The 19628-nt window shown below is 41.2% G+C and overlaps 1 protein-coding gene across 4 annotated transcripts in view; it reads right to left on the bottom strand.

Annotated features, from left to right (window-relative positions):
- Positions 1-16639, bottom strand: part of PDXDC1 (pyridoxal dependent decarboxylase domain containing 1) — a 51336-nt gene extending 34697 nt beyond the window's left edge. For all 4 annotated transcript variants that reach the window (XM_060285592.2, XM_030884029.3, XM_060285593.1 and 1 more), the window contains exons 1-3: positions 16443-16639; positions 2909-2982; positions 1885-1950 (exon numbers count right to left, since the gene is read on the bottom strand). In XM_060285592.2, the coding sequence (XP_060141575.1) occupies positions 1885-1950; positions 2909-2982; positions 16443-16463 (161 nt within the window). In that variant the 5' untranslated portion in view covers positions 16464-16639. The remainder of the gene's footprint in view (positions 1-1884; positions 1951-2908; positions 2983-16442) is intronic.
- Between the last annotated feature and the right edge of the window lie 2989 nt (positions 16640-19628).

The raw sequence follows: 19628 nt of genomic DNA, 5'->3' as shown, positions 1-19628 counted from the left end.
AGTTCTCTCTTTCGGGCTTCCCTGGTGGCACAGTGGTTCAGAATCTGCCTGCCAATGCAGGGGACATGTGTTCGAGCTCTGGTCCAGGAAGATCCCACATGCCGTAGAGCCACTAAGCCCGTGTGCCACAACTACTGAGCCTGTGCTCTAGAGCCCGTGGGCCACAACTACTGAAGCCCGTGCACCTAGAGCTTGTGCTCTGCAACAAGAGAAGCCACTGCAATGAGAAGCCTGCACACTGCAACAAAGAGTAGCCCCCACTTGCCACAACTAGAGAAAGCCCATCCGCAGCAATGAAGACCCAATGCAGTACCCCCCCCCAAAAAGTTATCTCTTTTCAAAAAGCACCATCAAAACAATGTCCCCAAACCTATCTTCCTCAAGGTGCTGACCTTCACGTGTGAGGGACTCTGATCCTTGGACATTGTGTAGAGATGAGGCCACATGACCTCGAGCAAGCTACTGAAACTCACGAAGCCCCACATTATACAACTGTGAGGATGCTGTTAGTCCATGAAAAGCACCGAATGCCACGCCTGGGGAACTGCTATCTCAGGCGCTGGCTATTAGCATTATTAGTGTGAGTACTCCTGACCGGTGACATTAATGCCCTCCCACTCTGAGAATTATGGATGTTCTTGGTAGTATGTCTTCTAGGGAAACTTCTGTGGGATGAGTGGAACGCTTTAATTCCCTTCAGTAGGCCTGGGATGAGGAGACTTACAAGATTTGGTTCCTGTTTTCAGCTGGAGAATGAACTTCACCCGTAGAGGACTTCAAGTCAGCACCCTTCATCTACAAGCAGGAGTGCTTATTTTAAAACGTTAGTACCTGGGGACTTCCCTGGTGGCACAGTGGTTAAGAATCCACCTGCCACTGCAGGGGACACGGGTTCGAGTCCTGGTCTGGGAAGATCCCACATGCCGCAGAGCAACTAAGCCCGTGCGCCACAACTACTGAGCCTGCGCTCTAGAGCCAGTGAGCCAAAACTACTGAGGCCCGCGTGCCTAGAGCCCGTACTCTGCAACAAGAGAAGCCACTGCAATGAGAAGCCAGCACACTGCAGCGAAGAGTAGCCCCTGCTTGCTGCAACTAGAGAAAGCCTGTGCACAGCAACGAAGACCCAACGCAGCCAAAAAAAAAATTAGTATCTGGGTGTGTTAGATGTGACATTTATTGGCACACTGGGATCCTTCCTCTATACTACTCTTTTGCAACATACTTATTGTACATATTTATATTCAAGTCAAAGGACAACTTAAGGGAGTTGTACTATTTACCTACGTACAGTTTCCTGGTTATAAAAAAAATAGTAAGTTTGTCTGAGGGAAACTGGGCCGGGACTTTAACTCCAGATAACTCCAGATTGAGTGCTAACATCCTGTGAAAATGTTAGTTGGATAACTACTTATTTTTCTGACTTCTTCCCTGATAGCTCAAGTCACAAACACTTGACAGATTTGCTTTAGTTGCCAAAAAATAAACCACTCTGCAAATAAATTAGAGTTGACATTTTCCTTTCATTTACTATATAATAAAATGATAAATCTTATCAAGTTAAAATAACTCTCACAATAAAGCTCAGTCTACCAAACAGATTACTGGTTTCAAGGATGAATCAAGTGTGATAGCTGAGTTATGAGTTTGTGTATCACTTCTGAGTTACAAGGTTGTGTTAAACTCTGAACGGGAAAGGGGGAGAAACAGTAGGTTTAGCGTTATCACCAACCAACCAATGGCATTTCAGTTTTCTGTTACACTACATATAACTCTCAATTTGCTTTGTGCTCATTAAAACTAAAATTGTAAGTCAGTGATGGTAAAATCTTGGTTTAAAGAAAGTGTACACCCTAAGTAAAGGTACTTATCTTCATTGCCACCTACCTGCCTTGCAGTGGCCCTGGAATATCCCCTGATAGGAGCTTCTTTCCATTTTCCTCCTCTGTTCTTCTAATTTAAACGAAATAAAAAACTGTTAACCTTCTAACATTTGAGCATGAACATGTGATAATGTTGCTCACAACCTCTTAGTAACTGATATGAGATTTGAAACACACATCTCGCCTTCTCGTCCCAGCCCCCAGGCTGGGGTAGGGTTTAGTTTCAGGAAAATAATATTAAAAATATAATAATACTTCAAGCCACTTCTTGGTTAGTTGATGCCCTATATGACCTGAATATACAGTAAGAAGTATTTATAGATTCAAGTCAATATATTAAATAAATGAAACTCTTAGTAGGCAGGACTGAAAATTGTAAGTCCTGTCCCTTAATTTCAAAATCCTTTAATTACAAAGCACCTTATACCCAAGACAAATACCAATTTTAAATTCGGCTGAAGCTAAGTGTGACGTTCTGAAACCAAGAGGTGTCTTTTTTTTTTCATCTTTATTGGAGTACAATTGCTTTACAATGGTGTTAGTTTCTGCTTTATAACAAAGTGAATCAGTTATACATACACATATGTTCCCATATCTCTTCCCTCTTGCGTCTCCCTCACTCCCACCCTCCCTATCCCACCCCTTTAGGTGGTGACAAAGCACCGAGCTGATCTCCCTGTGCTATGCAGCTGCTTCCCACTAGCTATCTACCTTACGTTTGGTAGTGTATATATGTCCATGCCTCTCTCTCGCTTTGTCACAGCTTACCCTTCCCCCTCCCCATATCCAAGTCCATTCTCTAGTAGGTCTGTGTCTTTATTCCCATCTTACCCCTAGGTTCTTCATGACATTTTTTTTTCTTAGATTCCATATATATGTGTTAGCATACGGTATTTGTCTATCTCTTTCTGACTTACTTCACTCTGTATGACAGACCAAGAGGTGTCTTTAACAGAAGGAAACTAGTGCTGTCAGTTTCACAGCAAGTTGAACACATTTAATGGGTCACTTCTGTTCCACAGGCTCACCTCTGACTGTCCTCTAGCATCTTCATGGCCTCCTTCAAGTTTTTTCCCATTTCAGCTAGTGTAGGGTCTGCTATCTGGGAAACAAATTTTCAAAAGGTTAAATTTTAACAACCCTCTATTACTTCTGCAACATAATTCATCCAGAAAAACTAAATGCAAGTCCATTTTCTTCTGGATTTATTATAAAATACCTGCATTATTAAAGAACATGTTTGATTTTAAAATTCCAACAGTACAAAGGTATAACATAAAAAAGTCCCACTCCCCAGGGGAGGCCACTTTTAAGTTTGACGTATATCTCTCCAAAGTTTCACTTTGCTCATATGCACCTCTCCAAATTGCTTTTTTCTGCTTTATAGTGACTATGGTTCCATGTCAGCAGGTCCACTTCATTCCTCTTAGTGGTTACACCTTTTTGCATCTGATGGATGTATTATAATTTACTGAACCAGTCCTGAATTAATGGACCCTTAGGTTATTTCAGTTGTTCACTATTAGAAGCAAGGTCCAGAAAAGTATGTATAGTATACTATTCATTTTACTGTTGTAGTAGGCTGAAAAATAGCCCCCCAAAGGATATTCACATCCTAATCCCTGGAATTTGTGAACATTACCTTATATGACAAAGTCTTTGCAGATGTGATTAAGGATCTTGAGATGGAACGATTACCCTGAATCATCCAGGTGAGCCCTAAATTCAATCACATGTATCCACATGAGAGAATCGGAGGGAGACCACACAGAGAGAGAAGACTATGTGACGACAGAGCAGAGAGAGATTTGAAGATGCTGGCCTTGAAACTGGAGTGATGGAGCCACCAAACAGGGAAGGATGGCTGGCAAGCAACATCAGCTGGAACAAGAAAGGAAGGGACACTCCCCCCGAGCCTCTGGAGGGAGCGCAGCCCTGCCAGCCCTTGATTTCAGCCCCGCGACAGTGATTTCAAACTTCTGGCCTCCAGGACTGAGAGAGAATGTATTTCTGTTGTTCTAAGCCACCCAGTTTGTGCTCATTTGTTACAGCAGCCCCAGGAGACTAATACGCTCAAACATCTGCAAGTGCTTCTAAAAACTTTGGGACGCTTACACAAGTTAGCCATAGTGATTGCCTCCAAAGAATGGCTACAGGGGTCAGAGAGAGTCTTTTTAGTTCATATCCTTTTGTTCCTTTTGGATTTTAGTACCATGTGTACATCTATCTCCCATTCAAAACATAAACGAAACAAATTTTTAAACATTCTTGCAGAATTGAAACACTCATTTTCCTTTCTTCTTACATCTCCGTAAAAATTTTTAGAGAGACAATCTTGTTCCCCTGAATCTCTGTATAGTATGAATTGGGTTATAAACAATCACAGAAGCTCTCTCTTGTTCCCCCCTTACTCTTCAAATACACTTCAAGTGTATTTATCTGCTTTTCTCTTCATATTGTCTCTTGTACCTCATAATAGTTTACACAATGTAGATGTGCAATGAGTGTATATTACCTTTAGTACTGTGTTACCTCCTCAAAATTGTTTATTTTTTTAAAGAAATTCTACTGTTTATCAATGTAAGTATCAGAAAATATTAATTCTAGAAGGGACCTTAGGGGTCTAGCCCAGGGATTTCCCACCTGTGTTCTTCTCAGCCTTAAGACTCCTGGAAAGAACTTTGGGGAGAAGGGGTTGGGTAGCCAGTTGGAGCTGCTACCTCTCTGCCCCCCGCCTTAAGGAGATCAGCTGTTTTTAACAATAGGGTTTTGAGTAAAGTTTCACTTGTAAAAAGTTTCATTAAAAAGAAGAAAAGAAAAAGTATAAGCATGAAAACCTCTGATTCTCGTATAACATTTTAGAGGAGAGGAAACTAAGACTTAGAGAGGTACACTGACTTGCCTAGGCTCATGGAAGTAATAAATGACAGAGAGGTGCCAGAACCCTGGTTTCCTGATGTGTTTCTGCCTGTTTCTATTACATCACACTGATTCTACAAGAGATTAGAAAATAATCACATAGCCACATCCGATCTAATTTTTACATGAGAAAAAAAAATCATTAAAAAAACAGGTGTTTCCAATAAAAATCACGATTTAAATGTAAGCACCAGATGGGTTAGAGAGTAATCTAAAAGGGTCTCCATGCTCTCCATTAACAGTTGTGAGTAGGATGAGGAACAGATAATGGTCAAGAGAATTGATCTTGCTCCTCAGTCTGCTGGTCACGGTCCTTACTACCCTCATCTCCTGTGACACATCAATCCCTGATCATCTGGCCAAATGAAAAGATAAACAGTTTGCTTGATCAATTACACCTCCGTGTTTCATGCTTATAACATCTGCCCCATCTGAAATGTCCTTGTACCTTTTATCCACCTCTAACTACCTATTAAATCACAATTCACTACTTCCAAGAAACCCCTATGGATAAAACCATTTTCACATGTTCACATCCCCTCTAATGATATCGATACCATTTTTTCCTAAAACAAAAATCTGGACTCACTGCCTGACAAATGATTGTATTTATGGGGACAACAGGACGGAAGGCTTGAAACTGGGGCCATTCTAATATGCAACTGCCATTTATCCTCACGATTCTTTACATCCTTTACTATGAATTGTTTTATAGATGATCTTTCCACTATAGGTATTCTCCCCAATTAGATTATATGCTTTTTGAAAGCAGCCATTCAGACTCCTACTAATTTTGACTTCTCTTATAAGACCAAGAATCTAAAGTCAGCTTGATTCTTGGGTTGTCATATTACCTCTGAAACCCCTTAGGAAGGCATGGCATATTGGATATCAACATGCTGGCTCTAAGTTCAACACGGCTAACTTCTCCTATAAAATTGAACAGATTTTTCAGTTAAGAATAGACAAAATAGTTGACTTAGTTTAGAAGCCACTTCATATGACAATACTTATTTTTAAACACCAGAATCACATGTGATGACAAGATGTTTACACTGAGAGAGGCAAGAGAGAAGTGCAGCTTCACATTTCTCCATCTGAGTCTCTCGAGAGAGCAAGCACACACTCATTGAATGGAAAGGCTGACATTTAAATTGCTCTTGATCCTACTCAGAGTGAAGTGGGGACAGCGGGGAGTGGGTAACAGGTGCGTAGGGAAAATAGCACTTTTAGTTAAATTTGACTCAATTAAATGGGAATATGATGTAGACCCTCACGTGCTTGTGTTAACGGGATAATCCAAAATATAAAATGTTATCCAGTTGCAGGATATTAGGCCTTAAGTCAAGAAATGCTCGAAGAAAAATATTTATAAATTGGTTCCTTAAACCATGCCTCCATAAGCTTCTACTAAGGGCAGCAACTACTTTCTTATTTGCATTTCGTATCCTCAGTACCTGTTACAGTGCCAGAGTACTTGTGTGATAAATGTTAATAAATAATAGCAGGGTAACAGCCAGACACAAAACGAGAGAAAATTAAGTTGAATAAAGATGTCCATTATTTGGTATTTAGAAGGAGACTGTTTTACAATATTGAGGAAAGAAAAAAAATAGTATTCTATGCCAGGTTCCCAGAAGAATGTCATATTTTTTCAACCCTTAGCATCTAACACAGGATCTGGCACAGAAAAAGGGCTCAATAAGATTTGTAATCCTTAATAATTACTAACACTTACTGAGTTGCTTGCTATATTCAAGCATCATCTAATTAACACCTTTACATGCATTACTGCCTGGCTAACCCAAAGGCACAGAGTTAGTATGTTTTGAAGCCAGAATTTAAAACAAGGTCTGTACTACTCTAGAACCAGTGCTCTTGACCACTAGGCAATACTGCTCCTCAATTTCATCAAAAAAGTAAACAAAGCAACTCACATTTTGAAAAAGCTCTTGTCTCAAGAACCATAATTAGAGCTAAGTAAGGTCTCATTTTAAAGATAATCCTTGGGACTTCCCTGGTGGTGCAGTGGTTAAGAATCTGCCTGCCAATGCAGGGGACTCGGGTTCAAGCCCTGGTCTGGGAAGATCCCACATGCCACGGAGCAACTGGGCCCGTGCGCCACAACTACTGAGCCTGTACTCTACAGCCCACGAACCACAACTACGGAGCCCATGTGCCGCAACTACTGAAGCCTGTGCACCTATGGAGTGTGTATATCCACAGATTCACTTTCTAATTACAAAACTACCACGTGTTCACTACTGAAGATTCAGAAACCATTATTAGACTGTTAGTCATTAGATTGCAAATTTGTAACTTATATTTCAGCTATGTTGATTCTGTGTAATGAAGTGGATTCGGTATTTTTGCTTCAATTACGTCTAACATTGATGCATGGCATGGCTTAAAGCAAGTTCAAAACTCCTAAGGAGAACCATTCAACTGTTCATATGATAACTGTCACAGAACTAGACAGCTCATTTTGTAAAACAAGCCCCGCCATTCATCCTTTGATAAGCATCTTTTCAACAATCATTTTTATACTAGTTGATTTCCATCACTTTCAGTCAGTGTGGGATATTAAGTATTAAATATTAAAATATCCTGCCACTATCAGAAGAAGAAATAGTATATATGTAATGGTAAAATATCATTAAAATTCTCACAATTTAAATGTTGGAGGAAAAAAGCTGAAAGTCAAATGCAAGATAAAATAGTAAAGGAGGTCAGGAAGTAATTCTCTATTTTTCAAGCCAGGAGGAAATTATACATTTATTTGGAATAAGGCAACATGGGTTAATGAAAAAAATCACTTATTTTTTGCTTTTGGCTAGAATTATATCAACTTAGTTATGAGGTAACACTGGTACTATTCCTACCCGTATTATTCGGAATACATTATATTTATCATTTTATTCTACTTCATTAAAAAAAAAACTGCTGGCCATGACCTGCTAAATTGATTTGACATCTCATAAAAAGGATGTAACCTGCAGTTTGGGGGGGAAAAAACCCACACTATTTTAATGGATGTTATTGAAAATTAACATCCAGTTATTAGTAATGGAGTGAACAATCATTTGTTAATAAAGTTTATTAACTGAGAAGTTGTTTATAATAACCTTTCAAAAGTGGAAACTACATGGGCTTCCCGGGTGGCGCAGTGGTTGAGAGTCCGCCTGCCGATGCAGGGGACACGGGTTTGTGCCCCGGGCCAGGAAGATCCCACATGCCGCGGAGCGGCTGGGCCCGTGAGCCATGGCCACTGGGCCTGTGCGTCCGGAGCCTGTGCTCGCAACGGGATAGGCCACAACAGTGAGAGGCCCGCGTACCGCAAAAAAAAAAAAAAAAAAAAAAAAGTGGAAACTACAGCAGAAGAATAATAAAATCTTAGGGCCTAAGATCTGGGAACTACTGCTCTCCAGTCACTTAAAATTTTCTCAGCTTTCAAATGCTTAATCAAGCTCTTGTATACATTTTCTTCAGTTAAACCAGCCTACCAAAGTGTGACCAAAAACTATATGATTTACTTTCATATGAATTAAGGAAAAAATAATACCTCAAGCCCTGAATTCATAAACATTTCTGTTTAGCACAAATCTAAGTTTAAAAAAAAAAGGGCTGTAGTGACAGAAAGCAGATCTGGGATCCACTTGCAAAGGGGCACAAGGGAACTTTTTAGGGAGATGGAAATGTTCCATATCTTAATTATGCTGGTGGTTATATGACTATACACAACTGCCAAAACTCAAACTGTATAATTAAAGTGCATATTTTTATTGTATATAAATTGTTCCTCAATTTTAAAGAAGGAGGTTGAATTGATTTAGTCGATTGAAAAGCAATATTAAGCAAATAACCGTACAAGTGGTAACTGATGTGACAAAATTTGCAAAGATTGTATATGAATAACTGCTGTTTGAAAAATGCAGAGTTATACATTTAAAAAGAAGCAACGTCCAGAAAAGGGGAAGTTTAAAGAGTAATTTTAAAATATATAAATCACAACATTCATTAATAATAGAAGTATACAATACCATGTTTCAATAAACTTTTTTCAGGGGAGGAATGTTCATTTTGGGGGGTTCTAGGACTATTGACAGAAGAAAAAGAAAGCATGTGAGAATACTAGCTGATCGTACCAGATAGAAGGCCTTGATGTTAACAAATGCTAGTTTCCAACATTTGCATTAGACTTACAAAAAAAAAAATCACTACACAGAAATTACCACAACACTATAAATCAACTATACTTCAATAAAAAACAAATCACTACCTTTCTTCAATTGATCGACGTTATCAGATAAAGCTCTGAATTGATGTTTCTAACATTTCACCTACTCTTTTGCCTTCCACAGCTTTCTAAGCAAGGTTAATCCTGGATAGTGATAAGCATGCAAGTATCAACTTTCCAAAAACCATATATTTTCCTCCCAGGTGAAAACACAAAGGATGCCTGCTGTCTAGCACTAAACAAGTGCCCCAAATACTACACATCTCAGAGAAGCAATAAGAACAGCAGCAGCTGCTTCAGGAACACAGCTGTTCCTTATGGGTCAACAATGAGAGAAAATGTAGGGATTCTCCAAGGTAATAATAGCACCTTGCAAACCTGACTTACTCATTGGAGCCTCAATTTCTACATCTATAAATACTTTTGTGTAGTTCCAACAGAAAAGTATTTAATTAAGAACAAGGCACTTTCGTCTATGTTTGTCTTTTAAGGATTGGATACTCTTGGAAAATCTTATTTTTAACTATGCTTGAGTGTGGACTTTATGCTTGAGTGTGTGAGAGCATGAAGACATACTGTACTTATATGGCTCATTAAGCAAAATATTTTAGTTGAAAAGGGATTTGCAAATATTGCATGAGGTGTTAGTATTTAAACTTACAAATCCCTCATGAAAAGAGGCAAAAAAGAACATATAGGGGAAAAAAAGGGGCAAAAATATACAAAAGAGTGGGGAAAATCTGGTAGCAATAAGGAGGCAGCAAAGTTAGTAACACCAGATCAAACCTGGCATCAGTAGAAGTACACAGGGACTTCCTTGGTGGCGCAGTGGTTAAGAATCCGCCTGCCAATGCAGGGGACACGGGTTCGAGCTCCATTCCAGGAAAATCCCACATGCTGCAGAGCAACTAAGCCCGTGTGCCACAACTACTGAGCCTGCGTGCCACAACTACTGAAGCCCTCGCGCCTAGGGCCTGTGCTCTGCTACAAGAGAAGCCACCGCAATGAGAAGCCCATGCACCGCAACAAAGAGTAGCCCCTCCTCACCACAACTAAAGAAAGCCTGCGTGCAGCAATGAAGACCCAACACAGCCATAAATAAATAAAACGGTTTTAAAAAAAAAAAGAAGTACACAGAAGGAAAAAAGGGGCATTCAATTTACTTGCCTTAAGATACATGATGGGAAGGCCAGGGATCGAAATCTAAATTTCAGAAAATGTATTCCAAGAGAATCAATTCACTTAGACATTTTATTTTATTTTTTATTTTTAAAATTTTTATTGGAGTATAGTTGATTTAAAATGTTGTATTAGTTTCAGGTGTATAGCAAAGTGAATCAGCTATACATATACATATATCCACTCTTTTTTAAATTCTTTTCCTATATAGGCCATTACAGAGTATTGAGTAGAGTTCCCTGTGCTATACAGTAAAGTCCTTATTAGTTATCTATTTTACATATAGTTCATTTAGACATTTTATTATGAGTGTTTGCCAATAACTACACGGATGGAAAAATACCACAACAGGCAAGCTCTATTTCTAAGAAGTTTACTAGTTTATCTGGAATCACATACTTATTCTGGAACAAAAAGAAAATTGCTTAAAGCAAAACATGCTATAGTCACTGGAAAAAATAAGTCATTAAGATATGCTTCTTAAAGAAGGTGTTTCCTAGGACTTATTGGGGGATCAATTCAGAAAGATAAAGATATCCATTACCCTTATCAATATCATTATTTCCAAAACTGAATTGGAATTATGCAGGTTTAATGTTGCCAACCTTATCTTAAAAATAATAATTCTAAGGAAAGGAACCCATCAATTCCTTCCTTCTATGTATCTTCAGAACTTTACTGTTGTAAAACTGTAAACTGTGTGAAACTGCCAATATTCAGATATTTCTAGGGGACAAAAACAGCAATTTCATATGACTGCACCAATACAATGTCCAGTCTAATAAGTAATTCAGTCTCACTAGGCTCCTGAAAATCTCACTGTAGCAAAATGTTCAATGTCCCTGAGTTGCACCTTCAAATTGAAGGCTTTACTTTGCTGTTTCTGTTTTTCTGCTCATAGGAAAAAGATCTCAGAAAGGTTTACTTTGCCCTCAGAATGCCTTTTCCACAGGCACTGGGGGAAAAAAAAGTGGACAGGGCCCCAGGCTGGGCCTCAAGGACTAACTAACCTTAAGGCAGCTAAACACTTAGCATTCGCCACAAAAAACAAAAACTACTGCAATAGTAACAGAAATTAAATAAACAAAATATTAAACTCAAAATAGTTTTATGGCCCTTGACTATTGTTTGGAGGGAATGGATTTAATTTAAGCTAGATAAGTTTCTGAAAGGAATTTTTAAACATTTTCAAAGTGACTGGAGGCATATTTTTTATATCTAACTTTAAAAGGTAAAATGGCTTCCTTTCTCTTATGTTCTACCAGCAATAACATTAGGCACAAACATAAAGTAAAAATCTACATTATATTTACATTTAAAACAAACCTAGAAAAGCCATGATTCTGAACTAAATATTCTACCTAAAGAATCTCTTCCACATACTCTTTCCTGGTCACTCACTCGATGCCCTTTGTTTCTTAATTCCTGTGATTCTTTTTACCCCTCTTTGCTATACAAGGCTTTGCCTAAACTTGTATGCCCCTTACTATAATGTAACCTCTCCCAGGGATCATGTCTTATTCACCTTGTGTCTTTCTCAGCACTCAGCACTGGGCTTTGACCATAGTTGACCAGCAATAAAAAATTTAAGTCAAAACAGGTTTCTGCTTCAGGTGAAAACATGACTTTAAGCTCAAGCAACTGCTATCTATAATTATAACTCATAATTCTAGATAAGGTGGAACACACAGGACTGGGGACCACCAATAGCTCTGCTAACTACAGCTGAAATTTTGAATAAATCGAGAACCACCAACGCCATAAATTTTTAGGATCAGGAACTTTGTGCCACGCTTTCCCTGACACCCAGCATTTGATAATCATTTACTGCCTTAGGCACCATGCACCTGTATGCAAAACCCTCAATCATGATGATATAGAGATCAGCTTTAAATGAACGGTAACATTATAGGCTATCATATCCTCACAGAAGTCCTTCTATTCTAGGTAAGAGAGGGATCTACAAAGGCTTATCACAGAAACTGGTCATTTCAAGCTTGGCTAATAGGGGTTCTTTACATGAGCTTTTTAGGTAAAGAGCAGGAATAGAAATTCTGGTAGTCCTTATCAGTAATGATCAGCAATGTTCCATCCACGCAGCTCCTATTGCCCCTTATAAACAGTAAGGTGGTAACAGAATTTTCCAAAATCAGGTCCAAGGGGGTAGGGGGGAACTTAGCTCAGGATGAGTACAACAGTAAAAAATGGGTTTGGTTGTAATTATTTAGGTCAGAAACAGGGTCGAGGTTGCCTCTTTTAGAGACAAGAATTAGATATACGGTACAGTAAATAAATTGGCCCCCCTCTATAGCACTACCCAATAGAACTTTCTGTGGTGAACATTTCTATTATCTGTGCTGCCCCAGTACTGCAGCCACAAACCACATTGTGACTGTTGAACACTTGAAATGTGGGTAATGTGACTGAGGAACTAAATATTAAATTTATTTAATTTTAATTAATTACATTTAAATTTAAATAGCCAAATGTGGCTGGTGGGGTTTCCATGGTGGCGCAGTGGTTTAGAATCTGCCTGCCAATGCAGGGGACACGGGTTCGAGCCCTGGTCCAGGAAGATCTCACATGCCACAAAGCAACTAAGCCCGTGCGCCACAACTACTAAGCCCACGCACCACAACTACTGAAGCCTGTGCACCTAGAGCCTGTGCCCTGCAACAAGAGAAGCCACTGCAGTGAGAAGCCCGCGCACCGCAACGAAGAGTAGCCCCACTGGCCGCAACTAGAGAAAGATTGCACGCAGCAACAAAGACCCAACGCCGCCAAAAATAATAAATTAAATAAATTTTAAAAAAATGTGGCTGGTGGACAGTGCAGCTCTAGATTCTCTAAGTCAGTGGTTCTCAACCAGAGGGGATCCTTTCACCCCCAGGGGACAACTGCCTCAACTGGAGATGTTTTTGGTTGTCACACTGTGGGGAGGGGATGCTACTGGCATCTAGTGGGTGGAGGCCAGGGATGCTGCTAAACATTCTACAGTACACAGGACAGCCTCCTACAATAGAGAATTATCCAGCCCAATGTCAGTGGTGCCAAGGCTGAGACATCTGCTCTAAGTTTACTCAAGGTTGGAATTAAAAGTGCAAAACAGGGCTTCCCTGGTGGCGCAGTGGTTGAGAGTCTGCCTACCGATGCAGGGGAAACGGGTTCGTGCCCCGGTCCGGGAGGATCCCACATGCCGCGGAGCGGCTAGGCCCGTGAGCCATGGCCGCTGAGCCTGCGCGTCCGGAACCTGTGCTCCGCAACGGGAGAGGCCACAGCAGTGAGAGGCCCGCGTACCGAAAAAAAAAAAAAAAGTGCAAAACAAACTGCTATACACCTTGTCTAAACATAATACCCAGGAAGAATGAGATTTTTCCAAGCAGCAAGAAAAGATCTGGGCTGTTCTACAAGTTTAAAGTAGCAGGTTTTTACTAACAGGTGTTATGTAGGTGTGTTGAGTACCTTATTAAAATCTTCAGCATCAGCGTTATTACTTCCTGTGGCATTTTTAAACTTGGATATTAACATAAGTAAACACTGTGAGATTTGTTCCTTATGAGTTGGACGTACAGTATTGGGGGGGCTGAGGCGCCAACTCTTCTAGTTTGAATTCCTTGTCCCTATAATTAACCTATCTATAGTTTCTCTGGATGTCACTAATTTTGAATACAAAAAGAAAACATATATTGTGAAAGAAAAGCAAATCAAGGCAAGAAAATGGCTCTGTCATCGCAGGTCTGCATGTCTACACATTACTTAAAGAAAAAGCAAGGGTACAAAATTATATTTGGACCAAAGGAAATGTACTGAGTGATTCTATTAAACAATGATAGCACACTACATTATAGAGTGAGAGAGATTACTTGAAATTTTAGAGGATGGGTATCAAATAACATTGTGGTTTCTGTAGCCAGTCTAAATTATGCAAGGATTAGTTTAAATGGCATCATTCAGAACTGCTCAAATAGTTCTTAAATTTATACTAGCAATGTAGAATTTAACCCAGCAGTCTATTCCTCAAAGAAACCAGAATAATGGACACAATTCAATGTTTTACTTTGATTCAAACTGTTTTTCACAACACAAAATTTTCAACATTCATATTACAGCAATGCTTTTTCTTTTCTGCCCACTTAGCACCAAGAGAAATTGTTCATTACAAGTAAAGCCCTGTCTTGCTTCAGGGAATATAAAAATAAGACACAGTACTAGTTCTGAAAAACTTACATTCAGAATTTACACACTGGCCTAAGGCAGAGACTTCCAGCCCACACATTCTGAATTCCTGAAAGATCCCTGCAATTTTTGTGAATGTGCCAGGCTTAAGCATGCTGGAGTTTCAGTACCTCTTCAGATCTTCATTTGAAGAGTTTAAGATCTTTTATCATCAATTAACATTTAGGGAGCAACCACTGTAATCTAGTAATCAAATACCAGAAAAATAATATTTGAAGCAGGATTCCAACCCATTCTGTTTTGCAGATCTGCCTATAACGAACTATTCTTGGAGGAAAGAACACTCCAGTTCTTTAGATTTCTAACTGAAATGCCACAAAGCCCCTCCCATCTTCTTTATGAAATTGGAAAGGAAACAACACTGAAGGGACATTTTTAGCATCATTTTGTATTCAACCACGGGCGTTTGTATTCAACTACTGGTCCACACACGGTGTAGACCAGGGGTTCTCAGCCTCAGCACTACTGATAATTCTCTGGTACAGGGTCTGTCTTGTGCAATGTCGGATGTTAGCAGCATCCCTGGCCTCTACCCACGAGGTACCAGCAGCCCCTTCCTAATGCCTGATTGTGACAATCAAAAGTGTATCCAAACGTTGGCCAAATATCCCCTGGGGAACAAAACAGCCTGGTGGTTGAGAATCACTGATTTAGACTGAAACTCAAAGTACAACAAGGTAGACACTGTGCTCATCAAAAGCCTGGGAAGACTTTATTCCTAGACAGAAAAACATGTAACATTCACCACAGAGGCGGTGTAAGAAAAACATATTATCTTTGTCCTTTCTTGATTCCTTCCACCCAATATATGAGAAACAACGGAGGCGTAGGCTATACCACTGTGTGCACATGAAGACATCTGGCTCAACTTGTACAATTACTCCCTTTAACTCTCCAGTGACAAGTGAACAAATCCACAGCAGCTGCTGCATTGAAAAAATGACAAAATATGTTACTTCTGCCAGTTCAAAATTAAAATAAAGCAGTCTTGAAACACTAGCATTGCTCCTGAATTCCACATATATGAAAAACCGGGTCTGGACAAGCGGACTCCCAAGCTTGTAAAGAAAGAAGGACTTTGAGGGAGGGCAGAAAGTCAGGGTCTGAAAGTAGGTATCCGTGAAGAAATCCAAGCACTGGTTCTCATTTACTAGCTCTAAATCCGGGACAATTAGAATCCATTTCACATGCCAGAGCGGTCAGCCAGGTACATCACGCTGCTGTTTCCCCAAGAGGAAATCAGAGTAAAACCCTGCTACCAGCGGATTTCCGACTGACCTCAGGGTCCCCCCCTCGCCACGGAAAGGGGGAGCCAGAAAGTTGTGGAGCAGCAGCATTCCCAAAGACGAAATTCACAATCTACAGAAGCCCCGCCCCTTTCTGGACCTCAGGGGTCTTTCAAACTACTGCATCAGAATCACGTGAGGACCTCGTTAAACCCACAGATCCCGGTCCCGTCCCCCAAGGTTCCGACCCGAGGGCTGAAAATCTGGATTTTTACCAAGGGCCCCAGGTGATTCCTAGGCTCGCTGAAGATGGCAAATTACTGCTTGCACATCTCCCTTCCTAACTTGGAGCCCACAGACAACCTACAGGTTTCCAATTGGCTCCGAAACAACTGGGGCTTCATTCCAGGAGCTTCTGCGGCCGCAAGTTGTTAGCTCTGTCATCCGAGAGGGTGAGCCGAGCTCTCGCAGGCCCCAAGGTCGGCCCCGCGGCCCCCGACTGGGCTCCGGGTCGTTCGCGGCCCCGGGCAGAACCCGGCCCAGCCTCTCCCGGCCCACGGGGACCCCAGAGACCCCCGGCCCCGTGACGTGACCAGGCCCCAGCCTCGAGCGACGGGCCGGACGCCCTCGCGACCAGGCCTCCTCAGGCGGGCCCGTTAGCCCCCGGCCCCCTCCCCGGTCACAATGGCAGCTCGCGACCGGGAAACAGGCGCCCCGCAGGCGGGGGCCTCGGGCCGCCGCTCCGCATCCACCCCCGGTACGGACCTTCTCCAGGGGCGCGTCCATGGCTAAGGCGGCCGGTGGAGCCCGATGGAGGCCCGGCGATCCCGGGCACTACTTCCGCCTCCCGAGCTCCGCCGCCGTTTCCACGCTGGCAGCGATGACGTCCCGCTCGCCCGCGGCCGGCGGGGCGGAGAAGAGAAGGAACTTCCTGGCTGCGCAGCGGGGAGTGGAAAGCGGGGCTCGGGAAGGCGGGGGAGGCGGGGCCCACGGGGAGGCGGGGCCCATGGGGTGGGCGGGGCCGTGGGTGGGCGGGGCCCTCCAGGCTTCCGTACAAGGCCGTCACGCCGGCCAGCCCAAATGTTTCCAGATGAGAGGGGGAGAATGGATGGTGGAGCCGTTCCAAACTCTCTTCAGAAGCCTGTCCTGGTGTCAGAGTAGAAGTATAATAATTACAAGGGGTCACTCATGTAGCAAAATGCTGGAAATACTGGTAACGCACCTCTACTTCCGGGCCTAGTGTTCCAAGTTCTCCCCGCTATCGCCATTCCTCAGGAATGGAACAGGCCATTCACCACGCAGAGGCGGGGCGACCGAGCGCCCCCGCGCACGCGCAGCTTTGGTGGTTTCCTAGGTGCTCAGGGCTTCGCGGGTTTCAGCTATTGGACTCCTGACCAGTGACCGCTACTCTGAAAAGGCGCTGATCAGAGCTGAGGTATTTGTCTCAGACCTTACCGCAGAATTCTAGACGGAAACGACTTTGAGACAACTGGCTCAGCCACTTTCTTCGTGTCAGGCCACAATTATGACTTGTTAGGTAATAATGATAATAATAGATCAGTTGCTGCTATTCCATTTTATGGTACAACAGCCTTGTGATGTAGAGATCATTATTATCTCCATTTCACAGTGCCAATCTAGGTTGGATCCAAGCACCCTGACCCCAGCGTCTGTACATTACACATACTGCCTCTATAACCGCTTCCACCCCTCCTGTATAATCATAAGGTGTTTCCAGGGAATAAGAGAAGACATAAATTTCCTTATTCTTCCCTCTAAATGAGGAAAACTGAAATGAACTAGTCTATCACGGTTACAGTCCGTAAAACAATTCACCACTAGTACACCGATGACGTTACAACCGCAAAACCATACCTCTTCTGTTCTGGGCGCCTCTCTTCCGAAATCTGTGTAAATGACTGGGTTGCATTTTCAGTGTAGTAATTATATTTTTTGAGCTCTCTAAATTGTGTTAGATAAATTGCCCAGTTATGTTAATAAAATTATTTTCTACCAAAAGAAGCTTTGTGTACAGTGGGAACTATTCAGATTCTCCACAGAGCTCTGCAAACAGAAAAGGATGATAGATTTATGTCTTCCAAGATCTAAAAGTGGAATGTACCTCTTCGAGCTAAACAAGTCACCTTTTCCAACGTGTTGTTATCAAGCATTTAGAAAAGTTGTTATACCATGAACACCCATATGCCTATCCTACAATGAACATCTACCTGTATTTGCTTTACAAATATGATATTTACATAAGTATCCATCTATCTATCCATCAATACGTCTTATGTTTTGATACATTCCAAAATTGCAGACATCAATACGTTTCACCCCTTAACACCTCAGCCTGGGTATCATTAAAAACTCCTAATTTTTAAAACCACCTCCAAGTATCTGGATTATATTAAAAAGTAGATTCTACAAAACAAATACTAGAGAGATGAAACTTACATTTTCTATTTTAAAAGTAGACTTTAAAAGCCAACATGAAGAAAGTGGGAATAATTGGTTCATTCAATATTTATCCAAATGTTTATCAACTGCCATCTTGGACAGTTAGGGGCTAGAAATACAAGATCCTGCCCTTAAGAAAATGCTGTTTAGGGCAGAGGTTTTTACTTTGGACCCAGGGGGAGGTCTGTGAAACTCCTGAAACTATGCTCTAAATTTTGCATGAGTGCATTTTTCTGGGGAGCATTGCATAGCTTTCAAGATCAAGTTGGACACACACACACACACACACACACACACTCCTGTCAAAAGAAATTAAAACCACTTGGCTTGTAGACAGACAGATATGTAAGCTGATAAATTATAATGCGGCATTCTATGGGCTAGAACAGAGAGATGAGAAAAATATTGTTGGAAGCCAGAAGATGAAACCACTCATTGTGGGAACAATTTGGCTTATATGTTCTGATATAGACCTTTCCTGATTAATAGGCAAAAAGCAAACCAAATAAAGGAAGTTTGTGGTTATTTTTCCTTTTGGGTCCATTCACATGATTTTTGTTGTGTCCTGAATAATATTTACATACCCATATTGTAGATGTTGTTTTTAAGTCTTTAAGTTTTAGAATCAACCAAATTACACATATGGAAGATATAGTTATTATTCACTATGGTAATGTGAAAATGATAAATTACCAAAAAGTGGGCAGGAAGAGGCGAGGTGAAGAGGAACATAAGGGGAATCACTAATGTCCTCAACTTCATTCCAGGAAGTAAGTAGATATTCTCTAAAAGGGCTAAATCAAGGACTTCCCTGGTGGCGCAGTGGTTAAGAATCCACCTGCCAATGCAGGGGACATGGGTTCGAGCCCTGGTCCGGGAAAATCCCACACGCTGCAGAGCAACTAAGCCCATGCACTACAGCTACTGAGCCCACATACCACAACTACTGAAGCCCGTGCACCTAGAGCCCGTGCTCCGCAACAAGAGAAGCTACCACAATGAGAAGTCCAAGCACCACAAGGAAGAGTAGCCCCGACTCACCGCAACTAGAGAAAGCCTGCGCGCAGGGATGAAGACCCAACGCGGGCATAAATAAACAAAAGCATTTAAAACAGTGAATAAAAGAGCTAAATCAAGATTCAAAGTTTTAACTACAATATTTAAAGACATAAATGAAACCTCGGAAGAAATAAAATTAACAAAAATCAGGAGTTGGAGAAGATAGGAAAGCTGATGCAAATGGCAATAAATTTCTCATTTTTATAGTAAGGAGTCAATATATTTTTTCTGAATTAAGAAACAGATATAAGGATATTTTTTACAAAGTAGAAGGTAAAGGCTTTGGAGGAATGGGACTAGGAGTTTGGAGATGAAAGAAAAGAAATGGCAATATTCCATTTTATATTCTTCTGCACTATTTGAATTTTTATCATTTGCATGCATTTTCTCTTATGAATTAAAAAATTTAAATTAAATTGCCTGTAAAAACTA

Source organism: Globicephala melas, chromosome 15 (assembly GCF_963455315.2).
Source record: "Globicephala melas chromosome 15, mGloMel1.2, whole genome shotgun sequence".
Taxonomy (NCBI): domain Eukaryota; kingdom Metazoa; phylum Chordata; class Mammalia; order Artiodactyla; family Delphinidae; genus Globicephala; species Globicephala melas.
Note: the sequence above shows the minus strand (reverse complement) of the source record. Positions and strands in the feature narration are given on the sequence as shown.